Source organism: Caretta caretta, chromosome 10, assembly GCF_965140235.1.
Source record: "Caretta caretta isolate rCarCar2 chromosome 10, rCarCar1.hap1, whole genome shotgun sequence".
NCBI lineage: Eukaryota > Metazoa > Chordata > Testudines > Cheloniidae > Caretta > Caretta caretta.
Window position 1 is genome coordinate 30,966,982 of NC_134215.1, and position 25,409 is coordinate 30,992,390.

At 54.6% G+C, this 25,409-nt stretch overlaps 1 protein-coding gene across 2 annotated transcripts; it reads left to right on the plus strand.

The window, feature by feature from the left end:
* Positions 1 to 206: 206 nt before the first annotated feature.
* RHBDL1 (rhomboid like 1) lies at positions 207 to 23,522 on the plus strand. 2 transcript variants are annotated; one of them, XM_048867513.2, is made up of 8 exons: positions 207 to 547; positions 6,741 to 6,908; positions 8,341 to 8,565; positions 8,868 to 9,016; positions 13,331 to 13,443; positions 19,278 to 19,378; positions 20,177 to 20,237; positions 21,890 to 23,522. In XM_048867513.2, exons 1-8 carry the CDS (start codon positions 509 to 511, stop codon positions 22,159 to 22,161), a joined length of 1,128 nt encoding a protein of 375 aa, XP_048723470.1. In that variant the 5' UTR covers positions 207 to 508; the 3' UTR covers positions 22,162 to 23,522. The 2 variants fall into 2 exon arrangements, with proteins under 2 accessions (XP_048723470.1, XP_048723471.1); XM_048867514.2 differs by having other exon boundaries at positions 210 to 547; positions 6,741 to 6,899.
* The last annotated feature ends 1,887 nt before the right edge of the window (positions 23,523 to 25,409 follow it).

Below are 25,409 nucleotides of genomic sequence, written 5' to 3' on the forward strand. Positions count from 1 at the left end.
CAGGGGGCGCTGCGCCCGGGCCGGGTGTCACTCGGGATGCAGGGGGGAGGTGCCCAGAGCATCCCGGTGACCGCCCGGCGTTTGCTGCGTGCCCGCCGCGCACCCCGCCCCGTGCGCTCCCCGGCGGCCGGGCCCGCAGGTGTCTCGCCAGCGCCAGAGGCGGCTGCAGCGTCGCTCCCGGCTCCGGCGGGCTCGGCGCTCCGCGGCTGCCCCCTGCCCCCGCCCCCTCTGGGCTGCCATTGGCTCCCGGCCCCGCGTCTCCCGCAGCCCCTCTCGCTGGCACCCGCCCCCGGAGCCCGGCTGTGCGGGAGCGGAGCGGCGCTCGCTCTCCGATCGCTCCGCAGCGACGCGGGGCTGGCTGGCTGGCTCGGCGGCTGCAGCGCGGCTCCCCCCCGCCATCGCTCCCGGCGCCCTGGGAGGCGAGCAGCAAACCCGCCCCGCGCCGCCTCGTGCCTCCGATGAGCCCCGCAGCCGGCCGCCCCTGCAGCCAGCCAGCCCCGGCAGGTATATGGATAGGAGCTCCTTGCTGCAGCTCATCCAGGAGCAGGTGAGTGCTGGTTTCCAAGGCAGCGGCTGCTGCTCCTCTCCAGCTCGGAAGGGGTGGGTGCCAGCCCATCTCTGGCATGCAGGCTGGGGAGGGGGCTAACTTTCCATGGGGGGGGGCGGTGGAACAGGGGCTCTCTGCAGATGTGCCATCCCGGCTCTGTGCCCATCCCCTTGGTATCTCCCTGGTGGGTTCCCCCCACGCCGTGTGGTTAGCTCGTGGCTTCGAGCAGACCAGGCCACGTGCACCTCTGGGGTCTGTCTTCCCCTCCTGGTGGCGTCCAGGCAGGGAGCCCTGGTGTCCTCAGCCAGCACCGTCTCTGTCGTGCCTCTGAAATAGAACGGATGCGCTCGTGAGCGTGGATGTGGTGCCTGCTGGCAGCGAGGGGGCGGCTTACACTAGTGAGAGCCAAGCATCCTCCCCCCCCCCCCCACCAGCTCTGTCAGAGGCACTCTGAAGCTGGCCTGCCGTGACCCTGCTATTCCAGCTCCGGGGGCACCTCCTGAACCACCGGCTGCCAAGGGTGTTGGATCGGGGCACCTGCTCGAGCAGCAGAGGGGTAAATACGTGCTGTAGCTAGCAGCCTCAGTGGCCATGCAGCTCCTCTCACTTCTGACCTCCTCATTCATCCCAGCCCAGAGCTCTCTAGCTCAGAGTTTGAGGCTAAGGACCTGATTCAGTGCAGCGCTGAGCAGCAGCAGCTGCCCTCAGACTGGGCAAAGAGTGGGTGAGGGGTGTCCAGCACCTGGAAACACTGAGCTCTAATTCATTAACACATGGTGGCACTGAGCCCTGTAACCTGACTACAGGATTGGGCCCTAGTGCATTAATACATGGTGGTCTGACTGCAGGATCGGGCCCTAATGTGTTAACACTGTGTTGCATTGAGCTCTCTGCTCTGGTTGCAGGATTGGGCCCTAATACATTAACCCTTGGTGGCACCGAGCGGCACTCTGTTCTGATTGCTTCCCGGCTGGAACCCCTTCATCTACTCTGGCAGCCAAATTCAGTCTCTTTAGCCGGTCCCCTGCACTGCCAGGGATTCTGATGTGGGGGAGATTGGTCGTTAATTTCAGTTAGGAATTTAGACTCCAAGTTCCCCTTTCAATAATTATCCCTATGACTCACTGCATAACCTTGGGCAAGTCCCACAACCTCGTTGGAGGGGGGAGCTGGGTTACCAGGCGTCTCACTGGCAATCGGATGTGGGATCTGAGCTGAACCTCCAGGAGTTGAGGGGTACAAATGTGTCTAAATATCTCTGTAAGGAAAGGGAGAGAGCTTGGGCCTGTTACACTCCTGGGGGAAGGGGAGCAGCAATGCCAGTCAGCCTAGAGCAGTGGTTCTCAACTTGCAGCCCGTGGGCCACTTGCAGCCCAATCAGCACATAGCTGTAGCCCAGGTGACCTCCTCAGGGCCATACAGGCAGTATATATATTGTGTGGATGCAGCCCACACAACACACAGAGAGCTGCATATGCAGCCCACAGTGGTAAATAGGCTGAGAACCACTGGCCTATAGATGATCGTTCAAAGGTTAGAGAGCTTCTTAGGGGAGGACATTGGCTTCAGATCCTGTCACCTCCATGTCCAACCTTTCTCAGCAGCTAGAGATTGAATAAACTTCCCAGGCCTCGTGCCCTGTGGGAGTTGTGGTGCTGCAGCCTTAGGTGCAGGGGATATGAGCATCGGTGATGACAGTTTGATCTGGGAGGGTGCAGGCCACAGGCGCTGGAGTGTGGCTGGAGATGGGATCTCTGCAGGCCACTGAGTGGGGAATGACTTTGCTGCTGCTGCTTTGGACTGTTATGGACTGGCCAATTTGCACTGAAATGCACAAGGCAAGAGAGAAGCTGGGCAAGTGTGTGTTTGAGCACATGTATGTACTTGTGCATGCATGGTAGGTGTGCATCTCCGTGTGTATTGTGCAAGCATGGAGCAAGTGTGCATGCTCATATGTGGGTATGTGTGTGCTTCTAAGTGTGCACTGTGTGTATGAGATGCCTATGTGCACATTCAGGTGGGTGGGTGTGCTTCACATGGGGTGTGTGCCTGTGTATACTATGTGCATGCACGTGTGTGTGTGGTGGGGAGGGTGCAGGCATACATATTTATCGTGTGTATCGTGTGCGTACAGGTATACATATGTGTGAGGCATGTGTATACGGTGCATCTCCATGTGTATGTGCGGGTGGGCATGTGTGTACACGAGATGTGGAGGTGTAGTATGTGTGCATCTCCGTGTGTACGTGTGGGTGGGCATTCGTGTACATGACAATTTGGAGGTATAGTATGTGTGCATCTCCGTGTGTACGTGCGGTGGGCATGCATGTACACGAGATGTGGAGGTATACTATGTGTGCATCTCCGTGTGTATGTGTGCCTATGCAGAACAAGTGTGTGATCCTAAGTGTGGACATACTGTAGTGTCTCTATATGCGTGTAGATGGGTGTGCATTCACATAGGGCATGCATGCATGTGCCGTGTGTATGCGTGCATGCAGACGGGGTTTGTGTGTGCTTGGGTCTGCATTTGTGTGTGGTGTGCATGGGTGAGAGCATGTGCATTTGCTGTGGTACACGGTGGTGCTAGGGGGCAGCGATGGCAATGGTATTGGCCATAGGAAGAGCAAGTGAATAGCTATTGACTCTAGTGAGCTGAATGGAGGCCCAGCTTTCATACCCAGGGAGAGGGGGCAAGTGGCTGCCTGGTGGAAGTGGGTCGTTTACTGGAGGCCAAACCCAGTGGTACTGGAAAGTACCCTAGGGATTATTATTCCTGGTATATGTATTATAGTCATACCTAGAGGCCACAAGTGTGGTGGGAGCCCCTGTGCGCTAGGCGCTGTACGTACAATAGTAAGAGACAGGCGCTAGAGCTTACAACCTAGAGAGACAAAGAAGGGGAGGCACAGGGAGGCACTGAGTGGTGAAGTGACATGGGCAGGGCCACCCAGCCAGTCTGTGTCTGAGCTGGGAATAGAGCCCAAGTTTCCTGAGTCCCAGTCCAGCACCGTAGCTATTTATCCATTAGCCCACACTTGGATGTGGCTGCTTATGCTGGGGGGTTGCCTACCTAAGATGCTGTTCAGTGAACACGGGTGTCACAGCTTCCTTGGAGCCCCCAGTTCCCTGCTAGGCCCAGTGTGCAGGGAACTGGGGGCTCCAAGGAGAAAGTAAAAGTGGAATTGGTACCCGACGTGGGGTTTATTGTGGGGGGGGGGGGTGCAATGTCCTACACTGCCCCCACACAGCCCCTTCCTGACTGCTTCCTGGAGCACTGCCCCACCCCTCCTACAGCAGAGCTGTCCTAGGCTCACTGGGCTCTGGAAATGTAGCCCAGGGCACATGGCCAGCCACATGAAGGATCAGGAGCAAGCGCTGTGGAGAGGCAGTAACCCCTAGAGCAGTGGTTCTCAAACCTTTTTTTTTCACAGACCACTTGAAAGTTGCAGGGGGTCTCGGCGGACCACTTAATGACCTTTCCAAATGTTGTTTGCACCGTTAGCTAACTAGTGTAAGCGCGTTGGATAAAAGCGCTATATAAAAAAACCTTTATAATAATATTTTTTGTTCTACAAAGAAAAGCACACAACTCATATTTTTATATCAGTAGTTTTACCTTCCTAATGCGATGGATGTGCCCTCTCTCCCCTGCCACGGCAGCCCCTGAGCTGGGGCTGGGAAGGAGGGGGGGGTCTCTCCCCCACCACAGCAGCCTGGAGCTGGGGAAAGTCGTCCCTTTCTCTGGCTGCCACAGCCCTGCACGTCCCAAATTCCCCCCGCCCCTCTTCTCACCCCACTGCCCCCTCCCACTTACCCCCATTCCCCCCAAGGCCCCACCTCACCTTACACATGCATCTTCTCCAGGGTCCAGGCACCTAATTAGTGAAGTTGAGCCTGCGTGGCTCCTAATTAGGTGGGTGGCCCTTTGTTCTGTTGTGTGCAGCCACCCAGGTGCGCACCTTAGAGGGAACTATCTGTGGACCACCTGAGTGGAGCTTGGTCTGCGGGCCACAGTTTGAGAACCTCTGCCCTAGAGAGCTCTGCTTGTAACTTGCTTTCCTTGTCTAGAGCAAGGTCTAGGTGCTGTGATCAGCCTCCAAAGGGTTAATTTGGCCATATGCTGCATCCCCCCTCCTTGTAATCCCCTTTCTCATGCTCTTGCGGGGAGGAGGGTCCCTTCCCCTTCCCTGGATTGGGCCCTCTCTGCAGCTGCTGCGCCCTCCAGGGCGAGATGCGAAGTCTCCACTAGATCTGTCAGTAGCCCCAGGGAGCAGTAGATTCTTTGGGCTGGAGAGGCTGCAGTCTCCCTCAGCTCAAACCAGAATAGCGTGTCCGTGTCCCACAGCGTTCTCCGTCCTGCCCATTCCACAAGGACATTGTCAGGGAGCTCTGTGTTTTGCATTTTGTTCCCTGGAGAATAAGATGACAGAGACAATATTATTTGCAGAATAATTCTGTTTTACTGGCTTTGCCTCCCCGGGGCAGAACCCAGCCTCTGTCATGCCCTCGGCAGGGCCCTTAGCCACACTCTGACTTTTCTTCTTGACCTTCCAGCGTGGTGTTTTTTTGTTTTTTTTAAAGACTAGCCCTTCCCCCACATTATTCAAAGTACTTTTCAAGGAGGAAATTGGATACAAACCTTCCTGGTAAATCCAGCATGACTGTGGCTTTGCTCTGGGTGAGTGAGGACGTGACACTTCTGGAAGAGCTGAAGGTGGTGCTTGGGGAATTCGATAGGGTTCTGTCCACCTGTGTCATAACAGTGTGAGTCTGGCTCCCTGTTCTGAAGTGGGAGCAGGAGATGGGAGTGTGAGGGAAAGGATGGGAAGTGCAAAGGAGAACTTGCAAAAGGCCCGCTCATCAGCCCATCAGAATCCCTCCATTTGCACACCGAAGGGGCATTGCATCTCAAAGAGTTTGGAGCTGAGAGGAGGGTGCAGATGTGGACACGTTGAAATGGAATGGGCGACACAGCATGGATCACTTGATAACTGTCCTGTTCTGTTCATTCCTTCTGGGGCATCTGGCATTGGCCGCTGTTGGAAGACAGGATCCTGGGCTAAATGGGCCATTGGTCTGACCCAGTGTGGCCTTTCTTGTGTTCTTAAACTGCATGGGAAGCTCAGAAGAAGTTGGGAAATGGGGCGACATTGGGCTGCGTGTCCTGATTCAGGTTCAAGGTCTTCAGAGTTGATCCGTTGCTCATACTGCAGCTGGAATTGCTGGGACTTGCGGTATGAATCTGGGAAGTTTCTGAAAGGACTCAGGGTTTGGACACCTTGGTTCTGAACTCCGTAATCACAGCTGGTTATTGATTCCAGCCATGCTCTCCCAGTAAATGTAGGGCAGGTTGAAGGGGTCACCCACCTGGGGAACATTGTCCTTTGTAGAGCTAGAAGAACATCCTAAACCCCCTTCCCCAAGCCTTTTGAAGGCCTGTGAGTTTTGCTCCTTTTCCAGGGCCCTCGTATTACGTGCAGCTTCTGCTTTCTGGAAGTTGACCTGCAAAGAATTCGGGGGCTTATTGGTGAAGGAGGAAGAGGCAGGAGTGTCATAAACAAAGGTGCTAGGGTTAGGGGTTCCTGCGCGTGCCGACTTACCTCTCTGTGTCCTTCCAGAGCTCCAATTGCCTGAGCTCCGTGCATGTTAGTGAGTGTGCCCAGTGAGACAGGGCAGCATTAGCCCCATTTTATAGACTGTGATCAAGTCACCCCATAACTTTCTCTCCTGCCTTTAGCAGAGCCCACTCTCCCATCTTAGGAGCTGTGTAGGAGGGATGGAGTGGAAGGATTCTGTGGTCTGGACTGAGTCTCAGGAGCTCTTGGTTCATGTCCTAGACTTCCTTGGCTGCACTCATGTGGGAGAGTGAGAGAGACAGAGCAGCTGGGCTGAGGGTTTCCAGGGTTAGTAAAACCCATTGTTGAAATCCTTTGCTTTAAAAATCTCCCTCCATGACTGTGCCAGGCATTGTAGCAGAGTGAGGACTGTGGGCAGCGCCCAGCCACTCCACTCCCCACAAGTTGACAGCTACTCCAGTGCCAGTCTCTCCTAGAAGAAGTGACCTTAGGGAATAGTGTAAGAGTCCTAGTGTAGGGAAGCTCCCATCTACTCCAGCCGCAGTGCCATCTGCCCAATGCTTGGAGCTGACCCGCTTCGGCCTTGGGTTCTCTGACTCTGGTTTCTTTTGCAGCTTGATCCAGACAACACCGGTTTCATTGGCGTAGAGACCTTCGCCAGCCTGGTGCACAGCCATGAGCTGCCCCTGGATCCTGCCAAGCTGGAGATGCTGGTGGCTCTGGCCCAGAGCAACGATGAAGGGCAGATCTGCTATCAGGAGCTGGTAGACCTGGTCAGTAACGTGAGTACTAGTAACAGCCCTGAGGCGCTGTGCAAGCGCTGTAGATCTGTGTGCTGCCGGGGAATGCTTTGCCCAGGAAACATGGCAGCTGGAACAACCCACCTGGCAGTTCTAATCCTGCAGCCCCCAAGAGGACAGGCTCAGGGTGGCAACTGAAGGACAGATGGGCATCGCTCATATGCATGGACCTGCCACTCAAAGGCAGGAGTTTTAGGGAGGGGAAGTGCAAAACCCAGCCCTCCGTTTAGTTCGGTGTTAGAGACCATGGGGCAAATTCATCCCTGGTGTAAGCAAGCCCTGCTCCTGCTGATGTCAATGCCCTCTGCCCCCGCTTACGCCAGGCTTGAACGTGGCCCTGAGACTCAAAGGTGGCCCTGGGACTCAAAGACTCAAAGACACCACTCTCCCAGGGTGCCCGCTGCACAGAATGGAATGAAGCCCATTTGGTGGGATCCCTCAGGCCGGCCCAGTGCCCACTGTGGGCAGCTGGGCTGGGGTGCTGGAGAAGGAACTCCAAGTCAGCACTCCCTGCTGGCTGGCCTGTGTTAAATGAATTGGGGAGGTCTCAGCTCAGCTCCCAGGGGACAAGAGGCTGTTCCACGCAAGCCAGCATTGTTGAGCATGGCACGGGCCACAGAAGCAGAGCCGCTCCCTCCCTGAACTGAGACATGGTGGGGATGGTTTGTGTCGCTGATTGCTGTTCTCGGGAGGCCTCCCCAGGGCTGGCCATGTGGTGCCAACACTGGGTGAGAGGAAAAGACAGTTGTGAGCAAAAGGAGGGGAACTCATGTGACTCCCCCATCGAGAGCCACCCTTATCACTGACTGCTGCAGGGAGCTCCTACAGCTCCTTCTCCAGGGTGATGGTGGGACAGCTTACAGCTAGGGGCTCCCGCGCAGCCAGGGCTGCTGCCCCATTCTGTTCTAGCAGCTGCAACCGGGGAGGTAGGGCTTTGTCTGTAGCTGGCGCTCTGACCTAAGTTGCTGGTTCAGGACCCGTGTGAGAGGCCTCCAAGAGGGAAGCAAACAGGGAGGTGGAAAATAAAGAATATTTTCCCCCTTTTTTGCTGAGCTCTCGACTAAAGCAGGCAGCACCGCTGGCTATGCAGAAAGAAATCCTTAATTCTCCATAGATTATTCCTGATTGCCTTGGCCGAGCGAGGAAATGATCCGGCAAGAGAGAGACATTGGCATGCTGTCCCCATCCCTGCTGTGTGCTCAGAATCCCAAACCCGCCACGGCCCCAGCAAAAGCCCTTCCTCCCCCTCTCCTCAGCTGAGGATGGAGAAGGCCTGGGTCACAGTGCTTCCCTGATGATGGCAGGAACTGGAAGGAATGGGACGAGGAATCACTGCCCTGGGCTGACCCCTGCTGGCAGAGGCTGGGAGTGGAGTAGCTGGGCGGGCTGTGTACCTCACAGTCTCTCTTTGCAGATTAGCAGTAAACGTTCCAGTAGCTTCAAACGAGCTATTGCCAATGGGCAGAGGGCACTGCCCCGGGACGTGCTGCTGGACGAGACCGGCCTGGGCTTCTACAAGCGCTTTGTCCGCTACGTGGCCTATGAGATCCTGCCCTGCGAGATGGACCGGCGCTGGTACTTCTACCAGCACCGCACCTGCCCTCCGCCCATCTTCATGGCAGCCATCACGCTGACCCAGGTATGCTGACTGCTCCGGGGGATCACATTGTCCTGCCCTTGTATCTGCTGTGGGAGAAGGGGAGTCCTAGCAACCAGTCACTGGGGTAGGGCTCCCTGGCACCTGCATGTGATCCAAGGAAATAATCCACCCTGGGCACCTTCCTGGGGGATGCTGAGCTCCAAAGCCAGGGCAGGAGGAGGATGTCACAGCGTCACCCAGCCTGGCAGCAGGCAGGGGTATCACAGGCTCAGCTCGGCCTAGCATCGCGGCGGGGAATTCCTTCTGGTTATAACTGACAACTAGCCCCTTCCCTTCTGCAGATCATCGTGTTCCTCTGCTATGGGGCCCGGCTGAACCGGTGGGTCCTGCAGACCTACCACCCAGAGTACATGAAGAGCCCGCTGGTGTACCACCCGGGGCACCGAGCCCGGGCCTGGAGATTTTTCACCTACATGTTCATGCACGTCGGGTAAGGACATACCACTCCCATGCCCCCTGCGGGTAGGCAGCTCAGCTGGTGTGGAGAGACTGTGTTCCTGTCTCTCTGCAGCAGGTGGGGTGGTGGGGACTGTCACTGAAGCAGGGTGGGCCAGCCCAGGGCTGGATGAACTTGGAATATGAATTCCTATCTCCCCCCCCGGAGATCACAGAGCCTGCAGATCATGGCTAAGGTTGAGGTATGGGCGACAGCTCGCTCTGCTTGCTCTGAACTGCGGACTAGAACCGTTTATTTAACTCTTGGGGCACTGAATGGCTCCTGGGAACCGGTCACCTCTAGGCTGCCTCCTTGTCTCTAGCTCAGATCAGGAATGGCTGAAAGGTATTCCCACCCGATGGGCCTTTTGTTGGCCTATGTGGAGTGAGGTGGGCGGGTCTCAGTGCGTTCCTAGTGCACAACAGCCCCCAGCGCCTCCCTGGCAGTATCAGAAGAGAGGCCAAGGGCTGAATGGACTTTGAGGCTGGCCTATCCTCTCCCCCGTACGTGTGGTCCCTCCAGGTCAGGGCTCAGGTACCGCTGGGGGTCTGTCTACACTGTCTACATGGCAGCTGGGGAGACAGGCTCGTGGTAGCTCTGCTTGAGTAAGACACTAAAAATAGCAGGGTGGACACTGTTGTACAGGCGGTGGCCTGGGCTGGCCACCCAACCCCCTGGGCTCAGCCTGGAACCTCCCCCATGCCACATCACCTGTGCTGCTAGTCGGAGAGGCCTAGCTCAAGCAAAGTTAGTATGCGTCTGTCTCTACCCACGCTGGGAGGGAGGAAGGCTCCCAGCTGCAGTGTAGACATCCCCTAAGAGGGCACAGGGTGGGCGGTACCTTGTATTGCAGCTGCCAGCATGGTGCCTTGCTTTGTGGGTAATAAAGGACATCAGACTCCAGGAGGGGGATTTGAGCTGGATGAATAGTGAGACAGTTACATTTTGGGGACTAGAATTTAGCCTCAATTGGGTTTGCAGCCCTTCTTTGTTATTAATTATGATAATTATTATTACTCTTTGTATGATCGTAGCATCTAGAACCCCCTTGTCAGAGGACCCCACAGTCCTAGGTGCTGTACAGACAGAACAGAAAGACAGTCAGCTTGCAATCTAAGTAAAAGACAAGGGATGCCAGACAGAAACGGACAGAAAAATGGGGGCGGAACAGTGAGACAAGTCTAGTCACCATGGTAGGCAGTGATCTCAGTGCACCTGCAGCCCAACCATTGTCCAGTTTTTTGTAGGCCTCATGCCAAGGGAGAGTTGGAAAGAGGGGTTTGAAGGAGGAAAATGACGTGGCTTTGCAACTGTGCACAGGGAGCTTCTCTCAAGTGCGAGGGAGAAAGCACAAAAGTGCTTGTTTGAAAATGTAAGAAGTGGGCGACAGAGGGGCCGAGTTCCTGGGCCGAGCGGGGGCGGGAGTTGACCTACAGATGCCGAATGAGAGAGGACAGGTCGGGTGGGGCTAGGACATGAAGGATCTAGAAAGTGAAGACAAGAAACTTATGTTAGAGGCAATAGAGAAGGCGGAACCAGTGGAGGGACGCAGAGAGAGGGGTGGCAGGGTCAAAGCAATGGGCTGGGAGAATGATCTGATTTGCTGTTCGAATACCTGGACGGGCAGTTTGGTTTGGTCGAATTTCACAGAAAGCAAATTTGGGCCAGTGGTCAAGACTTGACTCAATACATTTGTCTTGTGATGAAGTGACATTCCTTATGGGCAGAGGCAGATAATAAAGGGGAGGTCATCCAATCAGGAAGCAAAAGCAATACCAGGTGACTTGGAAGGAAGGATACAGTTGTGGATAAGACTTGGAGTCAGAAGACCTGGGTTCTAGTCCCGGCTCTTCTATTTTCTCACTATGTGACCTTGAGGCAAATGGCTCTCCGTGCCTCAGTTTCCCCACCTGTAAAACAGGGTGCATCACAGTTGTGAGGCTTAATTCATTAACACTTGTAAGCACATCAACTGGGATGGAAATGAGCCCCACTGAAAAGCCTATAAATACACAGAGTTTTAGCATCAAATGGTTGCTGGGACAGTGGGTGAGCAGCCCACCGTCTGCAATTCATTCGCACACAACGCTGATCAAACTATATTGAAGAGGGTCAGATTTGTGGAGCAGACAGTTCCCCAACAGGAAAAAGGGATAAAGTCACTGGTGGCCTAGCATTACTGACAGTCCAGGCCCTTCCACCTCTGCCAACCGTTCCCTGGTACTACTCCCCACATCCAAGCTGCCAGGATTTGTGAAAGAAAAGCTGTGTCCTGGCAGCTAAATCCTGGCACCAAGACCGAATCCCAAGGTTGCTCACCTCCCAGTCTGTCATCATGGAAAGAGCTGCGATGTCATGAATCCAGCCTTATGATGTTGCTGTGGGAGGCAGGATAAGGGGGGCTATGATGGGGTGGGAAACACCTTGTCGATTCTTGAGGTATTTGCATGCTGGCCAAGCAGTGTCACGAGAGATGAGAGGTGGCAGGTGACAGCGTAGGGCTGGAAAGCTTTTCCGCAGGACTGAAGTTCCTCTTGAGCTACTTGGAGGTGCTCTCTTGCACCTGGCTCCTGCTTGTGCCTGCCCAGAATTGGGGCACATTGAGGGTGAGCTCAGATGCATTATCCATGTTTAAATGTATTTCATGCCAAAGTTGCCGGGTTTCTCTTCCTTTTCCCCCTTCTCCATCTGTGTCAGGGCACAAGCATTCACCTCAAATGCCTGGAGAATGAAGCAAGTGACCAGTGTCTCAGAATAGGCCGGACCCCAGGGGCCCTCCCAATACATTTTGCATGAGAACGGCTCCAGACCCACACACACTGATGCTCAAAGGCAGAGTAAGGGGGAAGAGGGATCACACAAAGGGGCCAACGGCCAGCAATGGCCACGAATAGCAGCAGAAAAGCAAGCCGCTCTGTTACGTGGCTCTGTGTCCCAGCACGGGAGAGACATGGCTTTGACTCCTTCCCAAGCTAGTGTCTAACGGGGATGACAGCCATCTCCCTCCCTCATAGATGCTCTCAGCGCAGAGACCACGGCTTTGTGGGGCTCACCAGCGCGGTAACAGCAAAGAATGTCAATTAGGGATGATACAAATAATTATCATTGAAAGGAACGACAAAGGTCTGATCACGGGAGTGCAGCCCGTTCCCCCGATTGGTGGGATTAGCTGCAGTTAACGCTTATCATGGCCTCTTGATTGGTGGGATTAACAACAGACCGCCCTCTAATTGGAGGCTGTTTGGTGAAATGTCGCCCGTTTAGCACTGGGGTGGTGTTATCTTGAAATAGATCCCCGATGCCAATGTCAGTGGGATCCTAGAGGCTGCCTGGCATTTCAGGGCTCGGCCAGGACTCATTGCTATGTACCCAGGGCATTCCCGGGAACAGGCCCCATGGCAGGAGGCTGCAGTCGGGTCTTCCTATCTCAGACCTTCCACCCTCGGCCCTGGGAGGTCTCAGCTCAGTGAGTGAATTTGGCCACTGGCTCTCAAGACTCCAAGTGAAAACAAATTCAGCTGGAAGTGGGGTTTACACAAGCTGCAATGGGATGGACTGTCTCAGGGAGCGGATCTTGGAAGAGGGATCTTTTTGGTCTCCGTTTCCAATCCTGCCCAGGTTAGGTGGGCTCAATTCAGTTCCCTCCTGGGTGGATATCCACAGGTGTGGCTGGGAGCAGCCATCACAGTGAGGCTTGCAGGAGAAGGGTCTGGGCTACACAAGGAAGCATGGGAGGCAGGAGGTTTTATTTGCGACTAGCTTAGTCTGTGCCCTTGGGCAAGTCACTGCCCCTCTGTTTCGACTCCTGCTCAGTAAAGCGGGGGTGCTGGAAGGACTCATTGGTGTGTATAAAGTGCCAAGAGACGAGGTGCTGCAGATGTGCAGAGCTGGGCCATGAAGAGCGGCCTTCCCTTCCCCCCGTACAGAGGCCCTCCCTGCTCAGGGTTGTGGCACACTGGCTGGGCTGGGAGGCTCTTGAGAGGCAGCAGGTATCCCACTGAAGCCAGTGGGAATTTCAGGTGCTCACCAGCATCTCCCACGGTTGGGCCTAGTTGCTCTGTGCTGAGGCCAGCATGGGATCCTAAAGCCTTCAGAAGGGAAGGGTTGGGCCACAGTCTCAATTTGCATTTGTTATTCCCAGAAACTCCCTGATCCATCCTGGGCCTGGGTTTAACCCGCTGCCTTCCTGCACAGGGCACCGTGTACCCTCCCTCCCCTGCCCTGTGTGCGCAGCTGGCCAGCGCCCTCTGCTTGCCTAGTCCGTACCGAGTTACTGCTGGATGAATGTTTCCTTGTCTCTCTGTCTAGGCTGGAACAGCTGGGATTCAACGCCCTCCTTCAGCTGATGATTGGGGTCCCCTTGGAGATGGTCCATGGCATCTTACGCATCAGCTTCCTCTACCTGGCGGGAGTGCTGGCAGGTGGGTGGGGAGCACCTGGCTGGAGGCTGCCTCCTGCAGGAATTCCCTTCCCCTGCACTGGTGGCGAAGGCTCATTCAAGACCCCGTCCCGCTGCCAACCCAGCCGTTAGCTCCTCCTTATTCCCATGGTATCCTCCTAGAACCGAGTCCTCAGCTGTCCCTTGGGCCCCTCCTGAGATGGCTGCAAAAGCCCAGGTGTGTGCCTACACTGTGGCAGTCAGCCTGAGAGCTCACCACTGTCTTCTCCCGCCAGCTTCTTTTCTCCTTTGCTCCTCTCTTGGCCTGTCTTTCCCTTCCCATGTTCTCTCCGCCTTCCCCTCTTCCCCCTGGCGGTGCAGGCCGCTCCTGGGCTCTCCCCACACCCACCCGCTAAGCTGTCAGAGCTCTGCATTTCCATCTCCCTTATTCCCAGAAGGCGGGTCAGCACCGCCAGCTGAGATCGATAAAGAATTAGAGCTGCTCGTGATACATTACGTGTCCTTAGGTCAGGCGGAGCCCCACTGCAATGGCTGAGGACAGCAGGGCTGGGAGAAAGATTGCCCTTCAGGGGCAATTTCCAGGAGAGCTGGGCTTTGTTGGGCTTGTAGAGATGGTGACCCAGATCTCTGCTGAGCTTCAGTTGGTTACTGACTTGCTCCCGGAGGTCCCCTTCCTACGGCTCTCTTTTCTTCTCCTGTAAACCAGATCTGGGTTCCACAGGCACAGATAATGATTGCAGTGGGTTGGCTCCCTTTAACAGGGGTTCAGAGCTCCTCCAGTGGGTCTTGATATTGTCCCTGTGATATCTGGAGTGCATGGGGAGAGTGGAGCCCCGTACTGTAACCCTGCTGTGGGGGAACGCAGCTGCAGCCAGCCCTGGGACACTGGGGAAGGGCTATTATCCCATCTCATCTGCCCAGGACAGCCATGTAGTAAAGTGCCTGTGTGTGTGATACCGCTGCCCTCTATTGGATGGAAGCAGAACTTCTCAGCTCTGCATCACATGCCCCACAGCGAATGGAGATTCTCCTCTAGCTCGGATGATGCTACCCTGGGAAGTACATGCAGGAGGGTCCCCAGCTTTGGGTTTTATATTCAGCTGGTGGAAATTGGCCATGGCCTTGTAAGCCACGTTCACTCTGCAGCTGCAGAAGAGGTAGCAGGAGCAGTGCCAACTCCCCTGGTCTGCCCAGCCTGACCTGGAGGGACCTGAGGCTGGAGGGAAGGCCAGGATCCACAGCACATTCCATGCAAGGCCCCTCTGCTGCCAAAAATGGGAGCAAATCAGGGCCAGGCACGATGGGTTTGTGCCCCCCAGGAGCAGCACTGAGACTCCAAAGTAGCCTTCACATGACCCTGACTTTCGCTCATAGCTGAGTTGGGTTTGAACCAGTGACCTAGAATTGAGGGGCTCAGTGTCCCCGCACCAACTTTTTGCAATAGCTTCGTTTCAAACCCTTGGATTTGTGTGGCCGTGAGGCGGGAACTAGCTGGCATCGGGGTGGAGGGTGGAATCCCCAGCCACCCCGACATCCTCATTTCAGGGACCTCTGTTTCTCTTGCAGTCCCGCACCATGGTTTTTGCCGTGGCCTGTCCTGCATCCATGGAGACGGGAGCGGGGGCCCTCGGGAAGTATCGGAACCAGACTTTTCCCCCACCCCACTGTCGCCAACCCCCTAGCACCTTGCGCTGTGATCGCATTAGACTTCGTCATGGATGGGAAAGCCCACCCAAGAGCGCAGGAAGTGGTGGTGGCGGCTCTGGCTACCTGAGTCAGTACCAGATCAATGCTGCAGGGGGCACTGTGCTGCTGGAGTCTTTTGGGTGAAGCCTGAGTCCCCAGAACTGATACCTAGATACTATAGTGATAGGCATTCCCCTGTTCCCTCGTCATTGGGAGCAGCATGAGAAGTGCTGTCTGATTTCCCCAAAGCCATGGTGGCGTAGCTGGGAGAGGCGGCACACAGTGCAGTGTGGGGCAGGGCTCCATTCCCCAAACACCTCTTCCCTGTGTGGCAGGGAGATCTTGTCTCCCACCTGGCAGGATGCAGTCCCAGATCCTGTTGTTGCCACGCCCAGTGGCCTTAGATGGATTTGCTCTGCCAAGTCCTTCGGGGAGTCAGCTCCAGCATGGCTGTCCAGGGCAGCAGTGGATGGGGTGTGCAGGGAGCTGTGTCCCTCCTCTACTCTGAACCTCCACTCCTTCTAGAGCAGCACAAAAAGCCAGGAAGAGCCCTGCGGGGCTGTCGCCCACCAGTCATCCTAATGGGCCAAGTTAATCCCTGGTGTAACCCTGTTGGTTTCAGGGATCAAGCAGGGATGAATTCAGCCCAATGCATGTTTGTGCACTGCATGTATTTTGAGGTGTCAAATCAGCTGGGTGTACCTTGACTTTAGCAAAGCTTTTGATATAGTCTCCCACAATATTCTTGCCAGCAAGTTAAAGTAGTATGGATTGGATAAATGAAAGGTGGATAGAAAGCTGGCTAGATTGTCGGGCTCAACGGGTAGTGATCAACAGCTCGATGTCTAGTTGGCAACTGGTATCAAGCGGAGTGCCCCAGGGGTCGATCTTGGAGCCGGTTTTGTTCAACATCTTCATTAATGATCTGGATGGGGGGGTGGTTTGCACCCTCAGCAAGTTCACGGATGACACTAAGCTGGGGGGAGAGGTAGATACACTGGAGGGTAGGGATAGGGTCCAGAGTGACCTAGTCAAATTGGAGGATTGGGCCAAAAGAAATCTGATGAGGTTCAACAAGGATAAGTGCAGAGTCCTGCACTTAGAACGGAAGAATCCCATGCACTGCTACAGGCTGAGGACCAACTGGCTAAGCAGCAGTTCTGCAGAAAAGGACCTAGGAGTTACAGTAGATGAGAAGTTGAATATGAGTCAGCAGTGTGCCCTTGTTGCCAAGAAGGCTAACGGCATATTGGGCTGCATTAGTAGTAGCATTGCCAGGAGATTGAGGGAAGTGATTATTCCCCTCTATTCGGCACTGGTGAGGCCACATCTGGAGTATTACGACCAGTTTTGGGCCCCCCACTACAGAAAGTATGTGGACAAATTGGAGAGAGTCCAGCGGAGGGTAATGAAAATTATTAGGGGGCTGGGGCACATGACTTATGAGGGGAGGCTGAGGGAACTGGTCTTGTTTAGTCTGCAGAAGAGAAGAGTGAGGGGGGGATTTGATAGCAGCCTTCAACTACCTGAAGGGGGATAATGCCAGGTGCCCCAGAGGGAGTGAACCTAACAGGTAATGATCAAGTGATCTCTCTCCTGCCATCCATCTCCACCTTCTGACAAACAGAGGCTAGGGACACCATTCCTTACCCATCCTGGACTTAACCTCCATGAATTTATCCAGTTCTCTTTTAAACCTTGTTATAGTCCTAGCCTTCAAAGCTCCTCAGGCAAGGAGTTCCACAGGTTGACTGTGCGCTGAGAGAAGAAGAATTTCCTTTTATTTGTTTTAAACCTGCTACCCATTAATTTCATTTGGTGGCCCCTAGTTCTTATATTATGGGAACAAGTAAATAACTTTTCCTTATTCACTTTCTCCACACCACTCATGATTTTATAGACCTCTATCATATCCCCCCTTAGTCTCCTCTTTTCCAAGCTGAAAAGTCCTAGCCTCTTTAATCTCTCCTCATATGGGACCCATTCCAAACCCCTATTCATTTTAGTTTCCCTTTTCTGAACCTTTTCTAATGCCAGTATATCTTTTTTGAGATGATGGGACCACATCTGTATGCAGTATTCAAGATGTGGGCGTATCATGGATTTATATAAGGGCAATAAGATATTCTCCATCTTATTCTCCATCCCTTTTTTAATGATTCCTAACATCCTGTTTGCTTTTTTGACTGCCGCTGCACACTGTGTGGACCTCTACAGAGAACTATCCACGATGACTCCAAGATCTTTTTCCTGATTAGTTGTAGCTAAATTAGCCCCCATCATATTGTATGTATAGTTGGGGTTATTTTTTCCAATGTGCATTACTTTACATTTATCCACATTACATTTCATATGCCATTTTCTTGCCCAATCACTTTGTTTTGTGAGATCTTTTTGAAGTTCTTCACAGTCTGCTTTGGTCTTAACTATCTTGAGCAGTTTAGTATCACCTGCAAACTTTACCACCCCACTGTTTACCCCTTTCTCCAGATCATTTATGAATAGGTTGAATAGGATTGTTCCTAGGACTGACCCTTGGGGAACACCACTAGTTACCCTCTCCATTCTGAAAATTTACCATTTATTCCTACCCTTTGTTCCCTGTCTTTTAACCAGTTCTCAGTCCATGAAAGGATCTTCCCTCTTATCCCATGACAACTTAATTTACGTAAGAGCCTTTGGTGAGGGACCTTGTCAAAGGCTTTCTGGAAATCTAAGTACACTATGTCCATCGGATCCCCCTTGTCCACATGTTTGTTGACCCCTTCAAAGAACTCCAATAGGATTAGTAAGACATGATCTCCCTTTACAGAAACCATGTTGACTTTTGCGCAACAATTTATGTTTTTCTATGTGTCTGACAATTTTATTCTTTACTATTGTTTCAGCTAATTTGCCCGGTACTGACATTAGACTTACCGGTCTGTAATTGCCAGGATCACCTCTAGAGCCCTTCTTAAATATTGGCGTTACATTCACTATCTTCCAGTCATTGGGTACAGCAGCTGATTTAAAGGATAGGTTACAAACCATAGTTAATATGAGTTCTTTCAGAACTCTTGGGTGACTGCCATCTGGTTACTGTTAAGTTTCTCAATTAATTCCAAAACGTCCTCTAGTGACACTTCAGTCTGTGACAATTCCTCAGATTTGTCACCCACAAAAGATGGCTCAGGTTTGGGAATCTCCCTAACATCCTCAGCCGTGAAGACTGAAGCAAAGAATTCATTTAGTTTCTCTGCGATGACTTTATCGTCTTTAAGTGCTCCTTTTGTATCTCGATCATCCACGGGCCCCACTGGTTGTTTAGCAGGCTTCCTGCTTCTGATGTACTTAAAAAAACATTTTGTTATTACCTTTTGAGCAGGGGGTTTGACGAGATGACCTCCTGAGGTCTCTTCCAATCCTAATCTTCTATGATCCTATGGTTCTACCAGCGTAAAGTCCAGTAACTTCTTTCTAGTATGTGGAGTGTGCCTATTGTAGGCGGTGTGTGTGTGTTGTGTTAGCTAGCGTGTATATACGGCATGGGTAAGATGTGGAGTGTGCCAATTGTAGGCGGGGTGCGTGTGTTTTGTTAGCCCGTGTGTATATATGGCCTGGGTAAGGTGTGGAGTGTGCTGATTGTAGGCGGGGTGCGTGTGTTTTGTTAGCCCGTGTGTATATATGGCCTGGGTAAGGTGTGGAGTGTGCCGATTGTAGGCGGGGTGCGTGTGTTTTGTTAGCCCGTGTGTATATATGGCCTGGGTAAGGTGTGGCATGTGTGCTGCGAGGTGTGAGCTCCTGGGATGCGGTTGGGGCCTATGGGGTGCGTGTGGAGTGTGGGCTCCGGGGGTGAGTGCTGTGTGTTCTGGGTGGTGTGGGGGGTGGTGTGCTGGCTGTGCCGAGAGTTACCGTGCCGTGTGAGGGGTGAGTGCGCTGGGGCAGGGGGTGGGGGAGATAGGTGGAGAGTGTGTAACTGAGTTTGTCACGTGGGCAGATGGAGAGGAAAAGCCCGAGTATGGAAACCTCCCATTCAAATTGGATGCTGAGCGAGTGAACGACTGACGCCCCGGAGCACCTGTTTGCCCTGCCCCCCCACATTTTCCTTTGTCAGGAGAGGGGTCTAGTCCTGCCTAGGGTGATCCTCTCTCCCCCACTCTGTAACCCCCTTTCCTCTCTCCCCCGCAGGCTCCCTGACTGTCTCCATCACAGACATGAGGGCCCCTCTGGTCGGAGGCTCGGGGGGTGTCTACGCCCTCTGCTCCGCTCACCTGGCCAACGTTGTCATGGTAGGTACCTGGCTCTGCAGCCAGACCAGCCCTGGGGAAGGACAGACTGAGAGGTCGCTGATCTGCTTCTCCTCCCTGGCACTGGAGATCTGGTGTCCCTTAGGGTCACAGGCAGCAGAGAGGATGTCCCTGGGCCAGGAGCCCCCAGTGAGACGAGGCTAGAGGGGATTTGGCCAGGTACTGGGGAGAGTAGCATGGCAGGCCAGGGGTGTGTCTGGGCCTGCAGGGTTACTGTAAGTCGCCATTCTGCTCACGTTCCAACAAACAGCTTTGGTCTGTGTCTTTTGATACATAACCAGCCGGGGGACTAGCACTGCAGGAGGGACCGGTTCATTCCTGATCTCCTGTCCAGCACCAACTGGGGCACTGCACTGGCAGGGGAGGCAATGCTGAGTGGGAGAGGTCTGATAGGTACCCGGAGAAGCCTTTGCCTCTGCCTCTGTCTCTGTCATTACCAGTGACAGCTGGGCAGCTCTGGTAGGCTCAGTGTGGGGTATCTGCCTCCCGCAGGCTGTCCTATCTCTGTGCTTATGCCCATTGATGGGCCCAGCACAGGCCCCCTGCTTTCCAGGTCCTGTAAGCCGGCTCTGGTCACCATGTCTTGTTCCATGGGATGCGGCTGTGGGCAGGCGGTGGGCTCCCTGCGCACACGGAGCGCCACTCACTCCCGCTGCCATTTTGAATGATGAGCAACAGCCTGGCCGGCCACCCTCAGGTCCCTCCCCACTTTGAAATGGTCCAAAAGGGATCCCAGACCACAGCTCTCATGCCGCCGTAACTTGGGGTCTCTGTCCACAGAACTGGGCGGGGATGCGTTGCCCGTACAAGCTGCTCCGGATGGTCCTGGCTCTGGTGTGCAGTAAGTACATGTCAGATGTGGTCAGGCAGTGGAGAGCAGGGCCTGTGGGAGCCTAGCTGGGTGAGGCTGCTGGCAGCGCTGTGGTGTCTTGAGATTTCAAGGGCAGAAGGGACCAATCTAATCACCTAGTCCAGTTGCCGGTCTCACGCAAGCCAGAGAACCTCACCCAATAGGGTTGCCAACTTTCTAATCGCACAAAAGGGCACACCTTGCCCCTCCTCTTCTCTGAGGCCCCGCCCCTGCCCCGCCCCTTCAATGGCCCTGACTCCGCTCACTCCATCCCCGCTCCCGCTGTTGCTTGCTCTCCCCCACCCTCACTCACTTTTACTGGGCTTGAGCAGGGGCTTGGGGTGTGGGAGGGGGTGAGGGCTCCAGGTGGTGGTGTGGACTCTTGGAGGCAGTTAGGGTGCAGGAGAGAGTGCAGGACTGGGGCAGGGGGTTGGAGTGCAGGAAGGGGTGAGGGATCTTGCTGGGGGTGTGGGGTCTGGGGTGGGGCCAGAAATTAGGGGTTCAGGGTGCAAGAGGAGGTTCTGGGTTGAGGCAGGGAGTTGGGGTGTGGGAGGGGGATCGGGGTGCAGGCTCCAGCCAGGCAGTGCTTACCTCAGGCAGCTCCTGGTCGATGGCACAGTGGGGCTAAGGCAGGCTCCCTGCCTGCCCTGCCTCTGTGCAGCTCCTGGAAGTGGTGGCATGTCCCTGTGGCCTCTAGGTGGAGGGGCCAGGGGGCTCTGCGTGCTGCCCATGCCTGCAAGCGCCACCCCCACAGCTCCCATTGGCTGTGGTTCCCAGGAGCTGCACAGAGCTAGGGATCTAGGGGCCACAGGGACAAGCCAGCTGCCTCCGGGAGCTGAGCAGAGCCGAGCCAGGGCAGGTAGGGAGCCTGCCTTAGCCCCACTGTGTCACCGACCAGACTTTTAATGGCCTGGTCCATGGGGCTGACCGGAACTTCCAGGATCCCTTTTCAACAGGGCGTTCCAGTCCAAAAGATGATTTAACTGGGAATTGGTCCTGCTTCGAGCAGGGGGTTGGACTAGATGACCTTCTGGGGTCCCTTCCAACCCTTATATTCTATGATTCTATGAAAACCGGATGCCTGGAACCCTGCCCCCCAGGGATTCCTGCCCTGGGGGGAATTATCTTCCTTACTCTGTAAGCGACTGCTCCCAAGTGCAGTATGTTGTGATTGAACTAGCTCTCACTCTCTTCCATGCCAGGACCCCATGTTACCCCCTTCCCATGTGCCAAAAGGAAGGGCAGGTGGTTGTTACCCCCATAGGCCTGTATGACTGCCGCTAAGGGATGAGTTAAATTAGAGCATATCTTTTAGAGAGGCATCTGGGCTCAGTGTAGGGACTCGCAGGGATGGAGAGCCCACCACTTCCTATGGCTTGTCACCCCCACTGATACGCAGATGCTGATGGTGAAGAATTGCACAACCTTCCACCGGGAACCCCCTGTCTGCGTCTGGGAGAAGGGAGGCCTGGCACAGTGGGCAGGATTGCTGGGGATCAGCAGGGTCCTATGGGATAGACTTGCAGGGGAGGTGACTGGGGCATGAGAAGGGAAGACTCTCTAGGGCAGCGGTGGCTCTTAGCCAATAGCCTCCTCAGCAGAGTTGTGGCGAACATTCTCACTCTTCGTCCTCCCCCTTGCAGTGAGCTCCGAGGTGGGCCGTGCCGTATGGCTCCGTTTCTCTCCACCCCTGGTGGCCTCTGGCCCCCAACCCAGCTTCATGGCCCATCTGGCAGGCGCCATCGTGGGCATCAGCATGGGGCTGACCATCCTGCGCAGCTACGAGGAGAACCTGCAGGACCAGTGTGTCTGGTGGGTGGTACTGCTCTCCTACGCCACCTTCCTTGTCTTCGCCGTCTTCTGGAACATATTCGCCTATGACCTGCTGGGGACACACATCCCTCCTCCGCCATAGCATCCCCCCCGGGCCTTCCACACCCACCCTGAAAGTGCCAAAACCCAGATGATGCGGGTGCCAACCTCCCAGCCGGAGCCCTGCCTGTTACCAGCCACACACTTCTTCTATCAGTGTGTTATTTCAGCCGGATGCCGGACTGGATCTTCCTCGGCCCCTGCCTGAGGCTGGGAGGCAACAGACGCGTGACACGGAAACAAGGAACGCTGCCCGCTCGCAAATCCCGAGGCAACCCCCCCTTCCTTCCCTGCGCAGCCGAGCTCGGCCAGAAAGCTATTCCGCCCTCGTGCGTGTGAGCGAATGAGTGTGCCCCCCGGGCGAGCATGAGCGGGAGTGAATCGGCTGACCTGCCCCCCTGTGCCAGGCTGGGTATGCCAATGCTCCCTACTGAATGTACAGTCTTCCTGCCCCTACCTCTTCCCTGCCCCTACTTCTCCTTAGCTCTCTTGGGGGCGGGGGCAGCCCAGCTACTCTGCTTTGGGCAGCACCAGTACAGCAGGGACCCCAGTAAAAGACTGCTCCCCTGTGAAGGTGGTTCTCTCGTTCACTCTCATGCCCTCTGTTCCTCCTTTCCTGCTTCTCCCCATCCCTGCACCCCATTCTCCGTGCAGTCCCTTATGGCAGAGCCCTGCGGGGGCAGCACGGTAAGGGTGGAAAAGCTCCCTGCATGAAATCTCTGCTCCTTGCTTCCAGGCCCAGTAGAGAGTAGCGAGGGGACTCCATTTGCCCATGGCCAGCAGAGACCCGGCAGACAGCAGCAGCCACGGGTGCCCCCTGACTCTGCAGAAGATAGGGCCAATACAGTTGGGTGCAGGGACTGATGGAATCTCAGTGTAGCCACAGGCCAGGAAGCAGGTCAGGAGGGAGCCCATCTTTCCTTTATCCCTAGGAAACAGCCATGTCAAGCTCTGGTCTCTGTACCAAGGGCAGTTACAGTGCTCCCTGGCTTATTTAACCTTTTAAGAGCTCACATGGCACACAGTTCAGGGTTAGTTTGAGCACCCACCCACTGTGCAGGGGCCAGGGCCTCCCAACACAAATTGCTCTTTTACATGACGGACTCTGGTGCCAACAAGATTTTTTCTGCGCCAAATCAGAGCTTGAGACCAGCCAGACTCGTTTCAGCTGTGACCCCGAGTTTGGCTCTCCAGGTCCCAAAGCCTGCACACCCTGGAGCTTTCAATAGCTGGTGTGAAACACCTCCTGGAGTCGCTCCACGGCAGCAGGCATTGCTGGGAGCTTTCCCGAGCAATGGGTTGGTGCCTCATGCTGAGAGGGGCAGGGATGGCCGAGGGAAAGAGGCAGGACCCGCATTTGAAGTCTGACCCTTTTTGGAGTATAAATAAATATTTTGCACACCATGTGGCTCTGCTCTCTGTCTGTCTCCACTGCAGTGTTGCATCCATTCCCTGGCTCCTCCTAGCGGAGGACTAGATTTCCCCGTCTTGGGCAAAGAACCAGAAGCCAGGCTTGCTTATTCACTGCTGAATGGGACATAATCCTCATCTGCTGTGGCCCAAATGGAAAATTGCTCATCCACATAGAGCCACTTGTGACATCCAGGTTTGTGGCTGATGATGAGGGAGGACTGGCAAAGGACTGGGTATTTGAAGTGGGGCTGCCTTCCACCAATGGCCCATACATTGAGTGCTGCTGTAGTTTGTCCCACATGCCAAGATTCTGGGAGCGTGGCTACAAGGGGAGTTATTCCTGATTCACTCCCTCTGTGGACACTCTTATTCTGTATTAAGAGTGTTCTGTTCTAACAAAATCCATTTTGGATGTGGATTTAGCTAATCTGCAAGAAGGCACTCTGATTCTGGAATAAGAGTGAATCAGGAATAGTTCATCTGCTTTCCAGTCACACCCTACTTTATCCAGTTTAACAGTCACGTGTAGACAAGATGATTTGCACCAGCTGAGTGTGGGGCCAGCTCCTCGGCTACAGTAAATCACCGTAGCTCTGATTTTAGTGGAGTGATGGTTGTTCACAGTAGCTGAGGAGCTGGGCCTTTAACTTGGCAGTACCACACCCCATTCTGAGGTGTGTCAGGCTCACTTCCAGTCCCAGCCCCTCTGAAAATCCGGCCCCAGAGCCACGGGTTGACGGTGTTGCCCTTTTCTCTCTTTACGCTTACTGGCCATTGGTAACTATTCTGGTTTCTAACTGGAGGAAGCTGCAGATGAAATGGGCAGGAGAAGAGAGGTGGGAGGCCGGAGTGGCTGTCTTGGGGGTGGGAGCTGGTGATGAGATGCATGGCACCACCCCAAGGTGCCAGCTCGAATCCAGCCCAGCACTGAAGCTGCTATCATCTCATGGCTGGTTGTGAGGCTGTGTGGAATGCAATGGGGCTCTCAGCAGGCAGCTGTCTGCATCACAGAAAGCCCCTTGATTGGCAGTCCTAGTAGGCCAAGCACTAAGCTGTGGAGACTGAATTCCTGCAGGTGAGCCACATTGTGGTATGGAGTTTACCCTGTTGCTACCTGCTCTGTGTTGAGGGACTGCAGCCCTCAGCCAAGCCAGCGCTATGGTCAAAGTGTATCTAATGCCCCAAGTCCATCCAGCTCTCCTAAGGTGCTGTTGGGCAGCCGCTTGGCTCTCTGACGGATCGTCATACCATGATTTCGTGAGTGTTTGTACCTGTGACTTTAGCGCCAGGGAAAGGGGCCCAATGGCTAGGCCTGGAGACTGAGGTCATCGTCATGCCCAGAGCAGGTACAGTTTGGGTAGCACCAGTGCACGCTTCCCCACACTGCCCCTCTGGGGTTCCCCACTGATCAGAAGGGCTCTTTCTCTGCAGGGAGAAGACAACATGCAGAGATTCCTGATGCCATATGTCATTTGTTTGGGAGGTCGTCTGGTGAAAGCACCATGGCCCAGCTTCTCAAAGGGATTTAGGTACCTACCGCACATCGAAATTCATGGGAAGTGCCTTGGAGGCTCAAGTCAGAGATCTGGGCTCCATTCCTGGCTGTGCTGCTGACTCCCTGGGGGATCCCAGGCAAGTGCTTTAGCCTTTCTGTGCCTTGGTTTCCCCAGCTGTAGCATGAGGACGAGGCTTTTCCTGACCTGCTTCCGTGAGGTCCTTCACGGGTTAATTCAGTGACACCTATAAAGGATTTGAGCTCCTCAGGCTACATCTATGCTGCAAACTTGGGGTGTGATGCCATTGCTCGTAGACACATACTCGGGCGAGCGCTCAGCACCTGAGTATAGCTCTGTAGCACTGGTAGCACCCACAACAAGC